The sequence below is a fragment of the Xyrauchen texanus genome, chromosome 29 (genome assembly GCF_025860055.1).
Source record: "Xyrauchen texanus isolate HMW12.3.18 chromosome 29, RBS_HiC_50CHRs, whole genome shotgun sequence".
NCBI lineage: Eukaryota > Metazoa > Chordata > Actinopteri > Cypriniformes > Catostomidae > Xyrauchen > Xyrauchen texanus.
The window spans coordinates 28,472,029-28,489,327 of record NC_068304.1 but is presented as its reverse complement, the minus strand read 5'-3'; the positions used below and the strand labels follow the sequence as shown (position 1 = coordinate 28,489,327).

Here is a 17,299-nt window from a genome sequence, read left to right as displayed (position 1 = left end):
GTCAATTAATTTCTCTGACAAGTGGCGATATAAAAACATCTCTCTGTATTTAGGTATCCCAACCAGCCTGACATAGCAACATAACAACAATGGTGACACAATACAGTTTGGTGACGCAAGTGATTCAGAAATACATTTGACCTTTAATGGGTTAAAAACAAGACAAAATCTAAACACATTTGAAATGATTTTTTTTAATCTTTTAGAAACTAATCAATGTCCAGATTCAGATTTTCTCATCTCATTCTCCCAGTTACAGGGAGCTGTAACGCGGAGCAGTTCGGCTGCATATCTCTAATTTAGCAAATATTTCACCCTGTGTATCATGTCATGGCCAGTGGAAGACTAGTCCTATAATCTCTGCCTAAATGTGTTCACTAATTTTTTTATGCAGTGTGCATTAACACATGCGTCAACTGTGTTTCACTCAACCGAATGTTGACCTCATATTACTTTAAAACACAAAAGGCGTATGCGTGTTATCAAGTTAAATGACAGGCGATATCTGTATCTAAAAGGTGATTGGCTCTTTTACCTGCAAGGGGGGACTCCCATTCTAAATCCATTGACTGTTGGATGCTGGAGCTTCTTGGATAGACGTTTCAATTTCTCCCATTAATTTAAATAGCAGTGACTTGTCTCTGCTAAATAGACTTTGGCCTCACACTCTATAAAACTACAATGCCAATCATGCACTACATCTCCACGAAGTTCGCACAATTTTACTCCTGATTTCTCGCAATACAGCGACAGTAGAGGTGTACAAAAGCAACGTGTTACTTTATTTAAAAAGTAACTCCAATATTATGGTCTAAAATAAAAAATATTGCATTACTCGTTACTCAAAAAGTTATCTGATTATGTTACTCATGTTACTTTCATCGCGTTACCAAAACACTGGGCACAAAGCAAAGCTAATGTTGGAAAGAATCTTAAAATATTCTTTGAGCAGAATCGTGAGTCACATGAATGAGTGCATAGCACACTTTTCAAGTAAGACATATCACAAAATGAAGTTTGTCATGTTCTAAAATAGACATACTGTTAAAAATGTAAGCATTTGGACACTTTCTGGTTGTCAAACTTAGTAAATGGACATGTCTATCATAAATGGGATGAAGTAAACATCATTACATGCAAGGACACATGGGTGAAGGGAGTTCATACAGCCACTGAAATTTCATTTATAAATATTTTAGTATAGATTTTATATACATGTAATATATACTATAACAAATATATAATTATGTCTTAATCCTATCTTTGGAACGCTCCCGGGCAGCTATTTTATTTGTAAACAAGCATCATACAAGTGTAGCTCCTATCTATTTGAATGGGGTAAGACCGAAATCTCCAAAACGGTTGATCAACATTAAAATCTGACAACACTGATATCATAAATTGTGCTTCTTTACCTTTAGATTATGCAAAAAAATAAAATTTCCATGGCTTGTTTTGCTCATTTGCATGCATGTTCTCGAGTTAATTAACAGGAGATTTCTTTAAGGCGGGACTTCCTTTCTACATCCGTTGGCTGTTGGGCATTCCCATTTCTCCCATTACATTTAATAAAAGTGGCCACTCTGCTAAATAGAAAAATTCAGTCCATGTTCTGCATGTCATCCCTTTATTTGTGCGTGAAAATAATTGAGAGTGACAGAATAAAATATAAGTTTGAGTTACAGAGATTGAGCATAGCAAAACTGATGCTGGAGACATGGGGCAAACTATATGCAGCAAAGATTGTGGTTGTCCCTAAAAACACCATGACAAACATCCTAAGCCCAGTCAAGGGTTCAGGTGTGTTTTTCTGGAGAGAGCCCTGAAAATTTTAATGCCTCTTATGCTTAGAAATGCAGTTGTATTGAGGCAAAGCAAACAGGCACACTTATGTGCACACTTACAGAGCTCAGACAGCTTCCAGTTGATGCACCTGGGGCCTCAGGATAACCATAGTAAGGATCTCGCTGACCTAAATCTCATTCCTCAATTTACACCATCATATTATGCAATATAAATTTATAATAACCAAAACTTTTTGTTCCTTATAGCATTTAGTCTGCTCTGCTAAGATTGTGGATCATTTTCAGTACAACAAATCTGTACTCTGAGGCTCTGACCACTTGAACACACACACAGCCTCATTAATAACACAGCAGGGAGGGCATTATTACAGTAAAATTACTGTAACAGTAATAACTACCTGCAGTTGTGTCGTCTATTTCTCAATGGTGGCACAGCTTCTCAAATGTAATGACTAATGTTGTTTTTTTATTTGTGGAAAAATCAAAAAGTTGTCAGTTAACTTAAAGTTTCTGATTGAGTCGTTACAAAATGGAAGGGTTACCTAACTCCAGTCTAGCATAAGCACATCATCTCAAAGAGAAGATCATGCAAATGCCTATGACTGATCTTATGCAGTGATTGTGAAGTGTTTTGATTTTGCTTTTAATTGACAAAAAAAAAAGTGTAAATAAATTTGTATCTGTTTTAGAGTAAGCCATGACTGGAGTGATGATCTATCACTGGTAATGACTTTGGCATTGTTTTAAGAAATCAAAAAATAAAAATAAAATAAATAAATGTGGGGGTAAAAAAAGAAAACGTAAATATATAATACAATCCAATACTGTTTAAGGCTGTTTGACATCAATATAATGGCTTATTACTCATTCATTAATTATTCATTTAGAAGTGTAGTGCAATCAGTGGAAGCCTGCTATGAGGAATAACTGTGGCAGTAACTTCCTCAATTCTCTCAGAACTAATGGCCAGACACATTCTGTTTCAGCCAGCTGAGATGGTGTCGGTGTCCCTGCAGACATGCCTCTAACAAGAGCATTAGTCTAATGATTATGGTGATTAATTATATAGTTTATGCAGCCATATGATTTAGGCACCTCTCTCTCAGGTGTAAACATACAACATCCTCTCTTTGCTCCAGAGCTGTAACCTGGAATAAACTCAGCATTACTAATGAGCCGTGTTGGTTTAAGAGCTACGTTTGGTCTCTGGAGGCCCAGTTCTGTTTGATACTCTCTGTGTGGATTAGCAGTCACATTGTGGAAGTTCACACAGAATGATACATTACAGGCTCTCCCCTACATCTGTGTAACACCCCCTAATTCTGTCGTTCTGAAACTCTTTTTTACAGTCTCTCAAAATTGCTTTTTTTCTTATGCTTCATGTTTTGGTTGTGCTTCACTGTTTTCTGCAGTGTGCAATTCTCCATTTGTCTTTGGTGCAGCCTTTTTTTTGTCCATCCTTTTAATACTTTTATTTTCTCATTAGTGTTTGTAGATATTTATACTTACATTTTTGAATAGACACAAAAATGTACAACATCAACATTTTCACGGCATCTAAAAAGTACGAGAATTTATGAATGCAGATTTAGAGTCCTACAAATCTTTACGAATCCTCTGATGACTGGTTGGAACTTTTACAGGTACATCCCTGCAGGTGAACAATTCTCAGACTCAATCCTGTAGCGGGACTTTTATTTATCAGTGAATAAAACATCATTAAAAGGTATAACTTTCACTCTTTGCATGGCTGAATTTAAAGCACAGTTTGCATGAAAAATGTGTGATATTAAAGCTGTTTTGCAGAATGTGGTACAGAACCAAAGGCATTTAGTAGGTGGTCTGAGCTAGGTTGGCCGTGAGTGAGAAAGCAAACTGTACACAATTTCACATTTGTTAAGGAAGTAAAATAACTTGTGCGTGCTTTTCTTGCGTATTTAAGCATGACAACACCATCAGTTGCACAAAACACACGCATGTGGCATTGGAACATAAACAGCACTGCAAATGCATTGCTCGCAATCAGCTATCACCTCAAAAAGACTGTTTGTGAGCATCAGATAGTCGCATTCTCTTGGACATGCATATCTCTACAAGTGTCGTTCATTTGGGTTTGCATAATGACACCAGATTAATAAAAAACACCTGCAAAAATGTAGCTACCCATGTTGTGTTCTCCATTATATGCACTTTTGTGATGATGCAAATTGATGATGAAAAAGCACCACTCTTCAATTTGAACAATCGCACACAGATTTGGACCACAGCAAAGGTGGCGAGGATTCAAACCACCTAATTATCATCAAACCTCAATAAGAGAAACACTGTCGATGTGGTGGGGTAATATTAACATGTGATTCACTCATTTACTGATTTCTTTGTGTACAGTATGTGCTGTCGCAGATGTTCTGAAACGTCTGTTTTTTTAAATCCAAAGGTTCATGAACATTTTTATGCCTAGTTGTTCAAATCTACAAGAGTTTACGTTTTAGATGCCGTCTATCTGTCAATATTTTACATTTTGGTATTTATGCGAATGAACAAAACTGTATAAGATCGAACCATACTTTACATACAAATACCTCAAAATCAAATCCCTTTATTGTCACTTAGCCATATACACAAGTGCAACAATGGGTGAAAGTCTTGGGTGCGTTTCCAAGCAACATTGCAGTATGGCAATTACAATAAACATCTGAATTACACATACAGTTTACACATATGTTACACAACACAATATACACCTAATAATATACAATATACAGTATACACAAAATAAGAAGACTGTATACAATAAAAATACACTGTACGCCCTTGTAATCAGTGGAAATACATATTAAGTGTTGTGTTGACATTGAGCTGTAGGTTGATTGTCAGTTACCAGTATGTTATTAAGAGAAGTATAAAATGTGGGTTCAGTCTGAGGCTAATAAGGTGCGGTGATATATGTATCAAACGTCTGATTGCTTGGGGGAAAAAGCTGTCAGGAAGTCAGCTGGTACCTACGAATACTGATGCGATCACTTTGTAAGGTCACAAGGCTACATAAAAGTCAATCTAAAATATGCCTGCTTTGACCCACCTGAGCCACTAGTTTCAAAGGCGTTTTTAAGGCTGCTTTAGGTAGGAAGGTGTAAATCAAATGCATCAAAGCAGCCTTTGCAACTTCAATCCTTCACTGTTATAGGTCAGGAAGAGGTAACAAAAACGATCAAGTCAGTCTACTGACAGAATTCACAGAGGATGGATTGATGCAAACTCAAAGACATGGGATTCTTCATTAGCCACTGTTTGAAGTATGGGATCAGGATGGAGTTCAAATTACCTGGCATAAACTTCCAGCCAGACTGCGATGCTCCTCACTGAATGATACTTATATCAGCTTGGTCAAAGGAGGGACAACACTCACTAACAAAAGCCTTTATTGGCCAGAATCAAAGGACAATGCATCAACGTGTATTACCTCAAGTAAATTCGGGATGACTTCAAGGACTTTAACACTAAAACTTATAGTTCATACAAAACTATTTTGTTTAACCAATGACCCAAAACTTACTTGTCTTACTTATTATAACCACTAATAGTTATTAACATAAATAATCAATATTGTTATTATATTAATTTATTTTCTGATATAGCGTAATTTCCTGTACAGCTGCTTTGAAATAATGTCTGTTATGAAAAGCGCTATACAGATAAATTTGACTTGACTTTGTTTTCATCATCAAGGACTACGGATGGGATAATATATTACATTTCTAAATATCATGAACCAGAATCAATGACAATTCAAAATTTCGAAATTTGCAACATTGTTTTCCCTCCATGTTCTCATAAATTAAACTATCCCTTTAAACATTAAGATCTCTCTATGACTTTAAGGTGCTTAAAGTGCTTAAACTGCTTGAGATTAGCTTAGAAATGTATGTATGAGAAAATGAAAAAAATAAAAAGAAACATTTTAATCATACATAGCACAGATGCGGTAAAGAAACAATGCAACTCCTCGCTCATTAATGTGCACCCAAACAAAACAATTCTGTGATGCTTGTTGAACTGCCTCCATTCTTAAAGAGACAGTACTGTTTTGGCGCTTGTTATTCAAATGAATGTAAACTCATTATAAACACTTATTTACATTATTTAATCTCATCTCATTATTACTCATAAGTAATTTCATGACAAAATATTAATTGAAAGGATTTTTACATTATTTGAAGAGCTAAAATGTGATTTTAATAATGATGACAAACAGATTTATAAATATTATATATAAATCATAATATATATTATAAACATCATATCGTACATCAAACCAAATCACGAAATAACCATTTAAGGGCATATTTGTCATCATTTGTCAATTAATATTTATTTTATATATGTAAAATTTCATAGCCTACATTATTTCTATAATCGTTGTTTAATTTTTCAAAAATGTATTTCATAACATTACTTCTGCAATTCTAATATCTGTGTAAATGCTTTAATACCACGTTTAAACAGCAGCTTTTAACAGCCTGTGTAAATGCATCCTATTGTGGTATATATTCAACTTCAGAAGCAGCTTCTGTGTAAATATGCATATGGTCAGAGAGAGACAGTAAATCAAGTGGTGAGAGAGTGCGGGAACAGTGAAGGGCACATGAAAATGTCTCCCATGAGACTGAAGTTCTTTTAATTTAATCTTAAACATCTTTCCAACCTGATCTGACCGGAAGCAAGCAATTATTTCTTGTTGTCTCGCTGTCTGCAGTAAATGATAGATAGATAGCTTTCTCCAGCTCTTCTGTCATTTAAATGGTTCAAATACAGATGTGGACTCAAACTCATGCATGTTCACCCAGAGGCTCATAGACTAGCAATGCTGTATATGCAATCAAAAGCAGAAAGGATTAGTTTTCTAAACAATGTTTTAGATACAATTATTAACATTGGGTATATGCTATTTCATGTACAGATTCAGAGGGGGATGGAATCTCTTGTCTGGATGTGGGTGCTACAGAAGGTCATGTACTCTGGATGTGTGCATCAAGTCTAATTAAGCCAACTCATTGAACATGTGTTTTTTTTTAAAAGAGCTGTCATATTACTGACACAAGTTTGCTTACACTCTCGGTTTTGTCTCTTCTGTGAAGTGGGAATCTAACTCATGAGACTTTTAGCCATGTCATTGTCTCTCCTTTTGACAACAGTATGGGTTATGAAAGGGGATTGTGTTATTTCCTTGGTCACGCTCTTCAGCTTAATGTGTCACAATGTGATAGATGGATCCTTTGAGACTAATGGTAAAGACAGGCTCTAAATTAAAAAGCATGCTGTGTATCTTCAAGGGTGCTGGACACAGTTGTGCATTAACAGTGTGTGTTACCTGTCATGCAGTTTTATTGTCTCAGTTATTATTCTGCACTTTCATTCTCTGGCCTTAATGCTGGGAAATAAATTCATACTGATAATACCACAGAATGCAGAATACATTTGCTTGCATTTTCCCACTTGCTCATTCTCATCCTCATTTTTTCTCTCTGTCAGCACTTTTCTGTGTTCGCGGCACAAGTCTGATGCTAATCCCAACCCACTAGATATCAATAAAACTCATTAAAAACAATGCATTTCTAATCTTCCTGTTCATTGTGCTCACTCAGCTGATAATCGTGCTGTGGAGTCACAGAACTGTGTTTGAGTTTTAAAGCTGTTTAGGATTTTTCACACTACAATACTAGGCAAAACTTTTATTACTGTAGTGCTGTCATATACTAGCGGCGTCTGATATAAACGGATTTGCATTACAATGTAAATGTAAATGTAAATGATTGGGCAACATATTGCCCTCATACTGTCCGCTGTACATACTGAAAGGACTAGATGAAAGCAAGGCCACAGGAATGGATTCTGTATAGGGGGTTCTGCAGTCGGACGGAAGGGGGAGGCATATACAGAATACGGCGATTTGACAGCACTTAACAGGGGTGCTGCAACTTCTCAATATTCATTACAGATTTCCTCTGTCTGGCATTAGACTTTGGCTGTGTATCAAGACTTAGTGAGCTGCTTACATACAGTAGACTGCATTTTTGGGCATCAACACCACAGCATTTTGAGCGTGTGGAGGTTGTTGTTTACACCAAACGTGTTTGTGCTTCCATCCGCATTATTTTTCTGGGCAAACACATGCTAGATAGATGTTGAAAGTTGATGCCTAGTAAGGCAGTTGAGTTTGCGAGACAGCCTTTAACTTCCTCTTGGACAGCAACAGAGCGCAACAGCTCAACACTAGCATCACTAGGGGCTTGGGTAACTCAGCAAGTAAAACGCTGACTACCACACCTGGAGTCGCAAGTTCGAATCCAGGGTGTGCTGAGTGGCTCCAGTCAGGCTTCCTAAGCAACCAATTGGCCTGGATTCTAGGGTGGGTAGATTCACATTGGGTTAACCTCCTCATGGTCACTATACTGTGGTTCTCGCTCTCAGTGGGGCATGTGGTGAGTTGTGCGAGGATGCTGCAGAGAATAGTGTAAGCCTCCACACACTCTTGGTCTCAGCGGTAACATGCTCAAAAAGCCACGTGATAAGATGCGTGGATTGACTGTCTCAGACGCAGAGGCAACTGAGCTTCATCCTCCGCCACCTGGATTGAGGCGAGTCACTACGCCACCACGAGGACTTAGAGCGCATTGGGATTTGGGCATGCCAAATTGGGGAGAAAAGGGGAGATAATCCCCCAAAACATAAAATATTAAAATAAATAAAAACGCTCACATAACTGTGATGGAGGAGCGGAGTTAGAACATTTTCTCCATGTTGGTCAGTTTTCGAGATTTTGTTTAGATTTTGTGAATACGGAAATATATTTTTTGATTGGATCTGAATTTTAACTAGTGAGTTTGCTTAAAATATTTGTTTTTATTTTGTTTTTGTTGTTGTTTTTATGTAAAAATTTTGCCTACTGATTTTTAAGCTACCCATTTCTTTTAACATGATGTCAGTACAGTCAACTGTCAACTCAATATCAACTGAAGCAAAGATTTTCCTTTGTTCATTTAAACATTTTTCTATAGCAGATTAAAATAGCCTTTGTTGACTGCTTCTTTTTGTAGTTTCAGTCCTGCACTTCAAGTCAAAGTCAAGTCTCAAGTAATTTGCTCTCAAGTCAAAGTCAAGTAATATTCTTACTTTAATCAAGCAAGTAACAAGTCCTGAAATTTGCGACTCGAGTCAAGTCATGTAACTCGATACCCTTGCCTCAGCATTTTAGGCAATCAGTTTACATGCGGTAAGTAAGGTTGTGTGATGAACAGACTTAAGTCATTATTTACTCTCAAATCAAATAAAGTCATTGTGGAACACATACTAAGCTAAAAAACAAACATGACAATATGTCTACAACATCAAACCTGTGGTTCTTGCATGTATCATGACCAAACATTACAAGGACATGACACAAAAACCAATTAGGTTTAATGTCATTGACTTGTCACATTTCATCTGGGCTCTGAATAAGTTGAAACAGAATTACTCTCAAATGTCTTTTCTGTTAACTAGCTATAAACATGTTGAGAATTTAGCTAACTTTCTCAGCAAGATTTTCGTTAAACTCTGTTCCTGTAGCCCAACTGGTAGAGCCAAGGTCATGGGTTTGATTTCCAATGGAAACACATACTGTACTGACAAAATGCATTCTTGGAATGTACTGTGTGTCGCTTTGGATAAATGCATCTGTCAAATGCATTAATGTAAGCAGTTTGTTCTGCCATGGCAGTAGTTGGACTGAAATTGAAAACTGACATACTGAAGAAGGAGGGAGTTTATGCTAATGCCTGCTTTAGCAACTATTGTGAGAATGCTGAGAATGCAATGCATACCTGCGTTGCATCGTGAATTGTTTTCTGACAAACTTCGGAATGTAAAATCACATAAAACCAAGCTTGCGTAGCTAGAAGTGGTTGTGTACCTTAAAAAAAAAAATTACATCTACAATCTACTGTCTACAATGTACAGTCAGAGTTGATTCATTATTTTAAGGTAACCAAAAACTGTTTAGATCCAAGCAGCCAGATCCAAAATGAGACTTGTGTTCAATTCTAATAGAAATGTAAAAAAATGTCTCTCTCTCTGTTTCTGTCCAGGAACCTTGGAAAATCTGGATTGAGAGTATCATGCCTAGGTCTGGGTAAGTATTGCTTTATACATTCTAAATAAGGATGTTTCCTCACACTGCAAGTTTTATAGGTTTGGTTTAATAGCAAAGATGGAAACTCGAGTCTGCGACTCAGATAAATATTATTCATAATAAATATTATATTACTACTATAGCCCCATTAAATTTATAATAGGCTACATTAGGGAAGTGAGGGAATATCATAAATTTTTGTACAACTATGACAGTTTATATATATATATATATATATATATATATATATAGTTTTATTACTGACCCTGCACTCTGACCCCAGCTTAGTTGGGATATGTATGTATACAGTATATGTGTATATATATATATATATATATATATATATATATATATATATATATATATATATATATATTATTTTTTGGAGTTTTAAATGTGTTTAGGATACTTTTTTATAGAAATTATGTTACATTTAACCATGGTAGCGACGATCCATGCTTGATTTTACCTGAGGTACTGGTCTTTTTTAAATACCACTGTTTAAACTATAAAAATGATGTTACATTTTCATAAGGGCAAATGCAAAATAGAATAAAGGGCTTTTAAGCTCTAAAGATTTATGGACAAATCTAGTTTTCCTTCTGTGTAAAATCTATTCTCTTTTAATGAAAAAAAACAAAAAAACAAAAAACTAAGATTTCACTTGGACTTGTGACCAAAGACTTGAGACTTGACTTAGACTTGGCCTTGAAAGACTTGAGACTTGACTTGGACCACCTCAAAGACTTGAGACTTGACATGGAACTCAGGGACTTGGGATCCTGTGTAATAGTCAGGGTTCGAATTATGATTTCATCTTTGTGGGGGTCTCTTAAAAAAAAAAAAAAAAAAGTAGCCTATAAGCAGGCGTGGTGTGTGTGATAAATAATCGCTTAACACTGCACTTGATTCTTTTGATTTCAATGTTTATTAATACAGGAGTAGAGAAACGAGTAGACTGTCCTCTGATGATGTTTTTTTTAAATAAACCCGAATTTTGCCAAAGTTGTACCTGATGTTGGTAGCAGTCTTTTTATTTTTGGTGGCATGGTTGCTGGTTGTGAACTTTACACTATTTCTAAAATATTCTAACTGATCCCCCAGCGTGAGTTATTCTAGGTGACCGTTATTTAGAACCTGTCACTTTAATGTTTCCATGGTGACGCATCATCGCTTGTCACGTTACACAGCGCAACCACAACACAGCGCTGAATGAATGATGATCTGCTTTTATGTCATTTTTCCTTTTTATACAAAATATTCACAAATGTATTAGCTATAACATGAAACACTGATATTCCGATTGTCAAATATGTGCAAGTGGATGTGTTTTGTTGTTTAAACGCCTTTATAACGATCGCGTTAAGTTAGTTGAGCTGTATGTGCGATGGGCGGCGCCATGTTATTTTACAACGCGTCAATTCCTCAACTTCTCACGCAATACATGAAAGTAAGTGGCCGGTGAACTGGGAGAAGAATAGAGTAAAATGTAAAGCTACTTACACAATGTGTATCTGATATGAAAACGTGTCTTATTGTAACGTAACGTTAATGGAAAGGATTATTATTGCCGCTTCCCTAGACATCAGTGTGTATTTTACAAACTCAAAATATTTTTTTGCTAGTACTTATGTGTATTTAAATGTCTGAAACGTAAAATAAACATTATGTGGTTGAAAACACAGAACAGTTGATCTGTCTATGGTTGTGATACATGACAGCAGCACTGAGCGCGTCTGTCTCTGGCTCAGCGCCAGCCAAAGCGCGAAAGCACGTTTGAATTTAGCAGTTGATCACGTGATGCACTGACCGTTCTAATCACACCGGTGTTGATCGATCATACGTCCAAAAGGGTTAACATAAACATTGAAGGAATATATTGAAGGAAAAAATGCTTTATTTGTAATTTAAAATAATGGTGCTGATGATTTTTAGAGACCCCCACAGGTGTATGATTTTACTGCTTTCATGGGAGCTCATCCTGTCTCTATGGGAGCTCAGCTCCCACTGGCTCCCACGTAATTCGAACCATGGTAATAGTCAATAGTAAGGCCAGTGGTGGCTCAGCAGTTAAGGCTCTGGGTTACTGACCGAAAGGTCAGGGGTTCAAGCCCTAGCACCGCCAAGATACCACTGTTGGGCCCTTGACCAAGGCCCTATCTGCTCCAGGGGGACTGTTTCATGGCTGACCCTGTGCTCTGACCCCAGCTTAGTTGGGATATGTGAAAACAACTGCATTTAATTGGCTCTGCAAAATGACAATAAAGTTGAATATCAATAGATCAACATATCTCACATTGCACTTAAAGGAATAGTTTACCTCATGTTGTTCATATGAATTTCTTCTCCCTATTTTGTAGAATGTTGTGTTCCCAGATTTCCATCCAATGGCAGGTGAGAGTGACTTACTTTAAAGCTTAAAAAAGCACCAAATATTGTCATAAAAGCAGCCATGCAGCTAGTGCTCAATTTTTAAAGCCAAGTCTGAATGCATACAATATGTTTTAATGAGTAACTAAACAAAATTTTGATTAACGTACGGTTAAAATCCTGACTTCTGCAAGTGCAGTGGAGATCTATGGCAGAAGACTTGGAATAAGTCCCATGGACTACTTTTAGGACACTTTTGGACATTTGTCAGCTTGAAAATAAGTAACTATAAACTGCCTGTAAAGCAGTCAATGGAAAAGAGGAGGCGAGCACCGGCTTGTCAATATAAATAATATTTTAATGATAAACTTAAAAGACAAAACACACATATGACGGACATGTCCGTAAACTATCTCGCTCTCCCGTACAATCCTCCGCGGTCGGCCTTTATCCCTCTCGGAGGCTTAATTAGCCTGATAAGGGACCGGGTGTGTATGGATCACGACCCGGCCCCACCCTCCACCCTACCACACTGCCACTGTAAGGAAATAGGTATTGCAACAGTTTTAAAAATGTAAATCTCTTTCACAAACACATACACAATCTGACTCTTGATGGTTCACGAGTCTTGTGTTCAGAAGACTGGACTTGAACAGTAGGATTGCTGCCCACAATTACACCAGCTGAACTTCAGTATCTAGAGTCGGCCAGTCAGCTTTCTGTACCTCCGAGACAACAAAAGGCAGACTCAGCATTCAGACTGAAGCAGGCCAGTATGCTTGAGTTTGTCTTTTTAAATATGTGCCCTCCTGTATATGTACTGTATGCACATTTAAAAATGAACAGAAATAGATTTATAGCTGTGAATGTGATGGTGCGAATCCAGTCTCTCCCCATTCATTTCTTGTCAATTTGAAGAAGTTAAAAGTCAGTTAACCTAAAAATGTGCATCTTAATGTTCTAAAAAACAGGGGGAGTGTTCAGAAAACCTGTAAGAAAATGACAATGCTGGAAATTTTACACTTCAATTTAATAATACTGAATCAACTTCACAAAAGTCATTTTTAAGAGACTAGAAATGTAGAAATTCTCCTTAAGGTACCAGCAACAAGTTTTCACTTTTTACGGTGTGGTTGGTGCCTCATTCTGAGAATACACTACAGCACATTAATGATTTTGAGTCAAACTGCCTAAACAATAAAAAGAGAATTGGAGAAGTATTCCTATTATATGAAGCTCTTTCATGTTGTGTGAATTCAGGTAAATTGGGCAACTTTTTGTCATTGAAGTGGCCAAATGTTTATGTATTTATAGGATACATAATATGAACAACTAAAGCATGCAGATTATATTCAAAAACAGAGAACATTAAAACAGATGTTTTATTAGTATGTTAACCTTTTTTTCAGGAATATATGGTGTGTGCTAGTCTTAACACTGTTCTCTGAGACAAATGGACAGTTCTTGTGCTGTGGTCACATCTGGATTTACCACAGAGCACATCGGTCATGTGCATCTCCACAACATTTATGCATGTCTTATGTAAGATTTTTTTTTTAAATCATACACTAGAGAAAAATAAGTAGAAGAATGTCTCACTCTCTCACAGAGAAGGTATAAGAATTAATTAAATATAGAATCAGGCAGGCTAAGTGTGCTCAACAGAGACAATGTGTGGGACTGTACACTAGAGAACAGAGTGGGAAAAGAGTACAGACTGACTTCTCCAAGTTTATATAGGTCTGTCTGTCAACTTTTTTCTTTTTACACACATACTCATTATTGTTGAGGAGTAAATTATGAATAATGCTAATACTTTAACTACTTTGTTACAGATGAGTTTGACTGTTGTTTCATTACTCTAAATGTATAGCTTGGCAAACCAGACGGAAACAGTAGGCTTACTTTTCTTTAGCTAAACTCAGTCTGTACTTACCGAAATTCAAAACACTGCCCCCAGTGGCCAAATCAGTAAGTGTTGTTGAGCGAATGGAAAAGTGTGAGCATAATCTTCCATCTGTTCACGGAGGGGTGCCAAAAGCGAGTTGTGAAGCAAGTAAGATGGCATAACGAGGCCGATCCTAGGGTACCAGAACTCTTGGAAACAGCATTCCGACTTCCTGTGTGATCATGTTGCGCAAGCTACGAGTTTAAAGTAGCTTTCACAAAACTAATACACACTTGATTTGACTGGTTGTCTGCTTCATTCATCTTCAAAAAAGTATGGCACGTAAGGAAATACAAATCAATTGTCAAAAAAGGTTTTATGAATGAAGAGTATACGTAATTACTCTAGTTGGCAAAGGTAGTTGTTCTGGAGAATTTTTGTATGAACATAATCGAGAGTAACCACCCAGGTAGCTGTCTCATTTAAAGGTCAGCATGCTGCCAACTTGCTATCTCCCATAATGCCACAAGTGCACAAAACTGATGGTGCTAAACAAACGTTATGGCAAGGAGCGCACTCAGAGACGGCAACCCACTGCGGGTCCTGCCAGGCTGCATTAGATAAAGAGGTGTGCAGCTCAACACACTGGCAGCTTCCCTTTATTCTCCATGAAATTGCAGACCAGTTCAGAAGAATTTGTTTTTTTTAAATATCAGCTTTAAAAATGTGTTATCCTTTACAATCGATTTTAGCATGAGGATATGAGGGAAGCTCACCCTAGAATTCATGTAATCTTACTGATACAAAAGTAATGTAAGGGGGACATCAGTTCAGGGCACTCGAAAAAAAACCTGCCAAGAAAGTGCAGAGCTGTGTCCAAAATTGTATTAAAGTGAACTTGCCTGGAAAACCATGTAGGTACATATTTCCTGTAGGTACATATGGAATGTCCATGTAGGTACATATTTCTTTGAGGTACATAACCTGAAAATAAAAATGACAACAGGAAAATTAAACATTTGCAAAATAAAAAATAAAATAAAAAAGAAGAGCAGGAAATGACAAGATATCATACAATACAGCTTTATAATTATTACTACTTCACAAAGAAATGTAGTGTGTGTGTGTGTGTGTGCATATGTGTGATGAACTGCACAGAATATAGCTGCCACTCTGCTGTGCCTGTGACATGACATTGCTAACCATTTTCTTTTTGGATAATATTGGGGCAAAAATGTATTTTTAATGAAATGTCTCATATTAGCCCTGCGATGGACTGGCGACCTGTCCAGGGTGTCCCCTGCCTTTCGCCCAATGTTAGCTGGGATAGGCTCCAGCCCCCCGCGACCCTGTACACAGGATAAGCGGTTGACGATGGATGGATGGATGAATGGATGTCTCATATTAGCACATATAAAGTTTCCATTTAGCTCATATTTAAAGGAATAATCCATCATTAAAATTATGATCAAGTGGATTAAACCATCCAATGTTTTGGATTACCTTTATGCTGCCTTTTTCGGAGCTTGAAAGTTTTGGACCCCATTGACTTGCATTATACAGAAGGAAAACTTCCAGGATTGTCAGGATGCTTGTGACGAAGGCTGCTATGAATGTTGGAGCAGTTCACCAGGTTGGCAGTGTGAGCGTATTATTGATTGTGTTTAGATGTGTGGAATGCTGCAGTGGGTCTGTATTAGCTTGCAATAGGAAACAGACATGGGCATAGTGGCAATTCCCTTATGTATTGCATTGAAGGCTGATGAGATGGGACGAAATGAAAAGAAAGAAGTGATCGAATTCACCATATTCTCGCAGCCTCCGTGTCTATTTCCTCCTCTCTTTCACTTTTCCTTCTGTTCCCATGGCATCCATTCCATGCTGCCATCTGCTCATTGATTGAATCAGAGAGATCTCTGCCAGTTGGAAGGAGTTGTTAAGTGGTTTGTCAAATGAACTCAAAATGCCTAAACAGCACTAAGAAACTTAAGGCCTGTCTCATAACAGGTTAGTTTATCCAAAAATGAAAATTATGTCATTATTTCCTCAATCTCATATTGTTTCAACCTGTCTGACCTGCTATTTTTTCAATAAAACACAAAAGCAGAATGTTTGCCTCACTATTCACTTTCATAGCATCTTTTTCTTTTCTTCTAAACAATTAAATTGAATAGTGACTGAGGCTAACATTCTGCCTAATGTCCCCTTTTGGTTTCCATGAAAGAAAGTTATTCTGGTTTGTAACAACATGAAATCATCATAGAATTAGCATTTTTGGTTGAACTATCCTTTTAAGGAATGACATTTGGATGTGTATGTGTGTCCCTCAAATAAGAACGTTTTTATTCTTTCTTACATTTGGCCTTTGGATCATTTCCTGCACCCTCAGGAGAAAGCCTACTCACCTTAAAATGTCAGGCATTCTTTAAAAAAGCTCCTCAGTATCAGGAAAAAACATGTATTCCTTTAAACAATTCAGAAGTTCATCATCCTTAAGGTTTGTCCTTCTACAGCTCAGTATTACAAGTCCCTGAGGCAAATAGACTTGCAGTGCAGCATAACAATGTCTTTTTCAGTTTAGAATGGAAATAGTTAGTTGCTGGCAACTGAGGATGAATAATGAGTGAATATTAGATTTTTATATTTTCTGAAGAAAATGTGAGCAGTGAAACTGTTATGATGCTAGGGTGTTGTAGGTGGTTGCTTGGGGGTGGCTAAGTGGTACTTAAGGTGTTTTGAGTGTTTTTAGTGCATTGCTGTAGTCAAAAGAGCCCAATCCCACATCTATCTACACGATTCTCTACTCCTTCCTTCTATGATAGTCTTAAGGATTGTGGGGATTTTAACTTGATGCATTGTTTTGGAGCTCAGTCATTTGCAGGACTGATACACATGGCATCATTAAGATCAATTCCAGCCAATATGATTCACTCAGCCAACACTTTCACAATACACAAAAGACATTATGTTCCATTTGGCCAACCATTTTGACAATGCATACAAGACAATAGGCTATGTTTCATCCAGCCAAAAAGTTGACGATACACAAAATGACATTGTTTTCAT

General features: G+C 37.0%; 1 protein-coding gene across 2 annotated transcripts in view; it reads left to right on the top strand.

The window, feature by feature from the left end:
- Positions 1-17,299, top strand: part of LOC127622837 (voltage-gated potassium channel subunit beta-1-like) — a 116,451-nt gene that overhangs the window by 64,953 nt on the left and 34,199 nt on the right. For both annotated transcript variants that reach the window (XM_052096942.1, XM_052096943.1), the window contains one exon: positions 9,932-9,975. In XM_052096942.1, the coding sequence (XP_051952902.1) occupies positions 9,932-9,975 (44 nt within the window). The remainder of the gene's footprint in view (positions 1-9,931; positions 9,976-17,299) is intronic.